The sequence below is a fragment of the Puntigrus tetrazona genome, chromosome 15 (genome assembly GCF_018831695.1).
Source record: "Puntigrus tetrazona isolate hp1 chromosome 15, ASM1883169v1, whole genome shotgun sequence".
Classification (NCBI taxonomy): domain Eukaryota; kingdom Metazoa; phylum Chordata; class Actinopteri; order Cypriniformes; family Cyprinidae; genus Puntigrus; species Puntigrus tetrazona.
The window spans coordinates 21,848,408-21,851,166 of NC_056713.1; the positions used below are offsets into that span (position 1 = coordinate 21,848,408).

General features: G+C 35.0%; 1 protein-coding gene across 1 annotated transcript in view; it reads left to right on the forward strand.

Moving 5' to 3' along the window:
- The window catches only part of clstn2b (calsyntenin 2b), a 171,645-nt gene that overhangs the window by 5,745 nt on the left and 163,141 nt on the right, over window positions 1-2,759 (forward strand). Inside the window, exon 5 of the mRNA XM_043258551.1 lies at window positions 1,947-2,132. Within this exon, the coding sequence (XP_043114486.1) occupies window positions 1,947-2,132 (186 nt within the window). The remainder of the gene's footprint in view (window positions 1-1,946; window positions 2,133-2,759) is intronic.

Below are 2,759 nucleotides of genomic sequence, written 5' to 3' on the forward strand. Positions count from 1 at the left end.
TTTTTTAATTGCAGACATTTTTACTGCGCTGAAATTAGCACAGTTATGTTGATTAAATGACATAACAAACACCAAAATCATTTCTAAACCATCCTACAACCTGACCCAACTAATTATAACCATGAAAACTTCAACAACAAAAACTCTAGTCCATCCTGGCCTTTTAAACAGGAGCTTTTAACATTACCAAACAGCCAAAGCATGCTATACTNTTAAAGGTGCATATTAGTACTTAAAATATGCATATTTTAACCTAATAGGCACAAAAGTGTACTTTTTGTAAAGGTACTACCCCAGTGACAGCTTTTGTACCTTTATTTCTGAGAGTATAGGAACTAATAATCAGCTCATGGGTCAACCAATTATTAATGTAGTCCCAACACAAATTGAGTAAACTTTACTTTGACATATTTAAGCAAACTAAATACAATTATGCTAAAAAGGTCTAGACGAGACTTTATTTATTTTTTCACAGAACGTCTTTTTACCCGTTAACAACCGCCTATTACCATGAGTGAGAGTTTTGTGACAATGCAATGCTGAAATATGAAACAAAACAGCTGTCAAGGGTACAAATCTAGCATCTGTTGGATATCTTTCCGCCCCGACCTGTGTGCAGTTGTTTCGATGCTTAATAAGGACATTTTTCTTTTTAAATATCTTGTATCACATCAGATTATGGAAGTAAAATTGTTATGAACTGTGCTTCACGTTGACTCTAATACAGCGGTCTATAATGATTTATCTAGAGCCGATCAAAAAGTACATGTTTATACATTGGGGTAAAACAGCTTATAACATGGTACCTTCTTTAAAGGGTTAACAATAGTACTATAAAGAATACTCTAAATGCTCCATTTAGGGCTAAAGAAGATACAAAGGTGACAGTTTGAGCCAGTGTTAAGCTGCTATATCATTAAAGGTACAATTTTTCCTCTTTTTTTTCTGAGACTGCAGGTTCTATATTATAGAATATATATATTTTATTTTTTACTTGTAACACATAAACTTGTAAGTGGCAAAGATAAAGTCACAAGTTGAGACTTTATATCTCCGAATTCTGACATTATAACTCATAATTGACCGTTCGCAAAGACCCGCCCTCCTTAGTTACCGTTGCCGTGAGCCACAAACGATGTGTGGCTGTTTAATGCATTGTGACAGATCACTGTATTGCCCCAGTTCAAATACATGAACCGATCGTCTATTCATATTTACATAAAGCATCAAATGAAAAAGATATAATATAAAGTCTGCCGAAGTTAATCCACTCTTCTGTCTGATTGGTGGAAAAGGCTAGAAGGGATACTGCGGCGGCTTCTGGGCATTACATATTTTCCGAGCCAACAATACAATGTGAAACTTATGAAAATGTCCTTTTTTGCAACAGCGGCACATAATATAAGCGTTCTCATTGGTCTGATCAATCAAGCTCTTTGCGAACACCCAACTGTGTGATATAAAGTCGCAATTTTTCTCTGAATTATAATATATAAATCCACAATTGCGAGTTATAAAAGGGAAAACTGATATGATTTTATATGACGCGATTATATTTCTCATAACTGTGCGTTTATAACTTGCAATTCTGACTTTATAACTAGCAACTGCTTATTTATATGTCACTTTTCTAAGAAAAAAGTCTGAATTGTTAGACAAAATTGTTAGACAATTGCCTTTTTAATTTTTTTTCATGCCATTTGCTAACGATATTTACTTAAATGAACAACTAAAACTCCCAGTTTTAACTGCTTTTGTGAATATTTTTGTGAAAAGAAGGTGTATTAAAATGCACGTCACGTCAGAGAAAACCGATGGTTAATTGTGTGGAAAGTCTGGAAAACACCGTGACCTCAATATCTTCATTCTCCAGCTCAGTGACATTATCGCTCTTTCTAATATTTCAGCTACTTATCGAAACGTTACCTAACTTTCTTTCTTTCCAGGCTGGAGCAAGCTGGTTGACTACGAACCGGGGACGGGCAGTAAGCTGTTATTTCCCAAGATGCACCTGGAGACGTGTGCGGGGTCGGTGTCGTGGATCAGGACCACGGTGGAGCTGGAGACCAGCGGTGCCGGGAGAGGCTGTGACAGACAGTCTTACTCTGAGCGCTCCTTACAGAAGCTCTGCGGTATGATTAACTGCTATTTATTCCATTGCACGCTTCCTCATTTCTCTCGAGTCGGTTTAATTACCAAATGTGCCTGAGGGCTAAACTAGTGAGACAAAACCTCCACCCTTGTCCTAGAATAGGTATGTGTCTCAGAATCATTAGCGGCGTAATTCAACCATATCGGAGGCATTGTCTTGAGATATACAAATGAAGCTATAAAATAAAAATCATCACAGATCTTCAAGAAGACAAACGGTCCTTTTATATAACACGTGTCTGCGTATCCTAATGCACTGGAGTCGTATTAATGCTGTGATAATGAATGATACGGTAATGAGATCCCACACAAAGCCAAATTCGACCTGAAGTCATCCTAAGATTTATTTTTAAAATCTCTGGAAATTTGGATGTGGAAATTTCTACATTTCTATATATCTTTCTATGAAATGTATGTTGCACAATTATGTAATATTATACATGTATATGTGTGTATATGAAATTCATTATTAATTGTATATATTTAGATAAAATACATAAAATATCATAGTACATAAAATATATCTAAAAAATATTTGGAAAAATATGCAAATGTATATAATACATTTCTTAATTTCTAATTATTTTTCAGAAAACATTATGTAATAT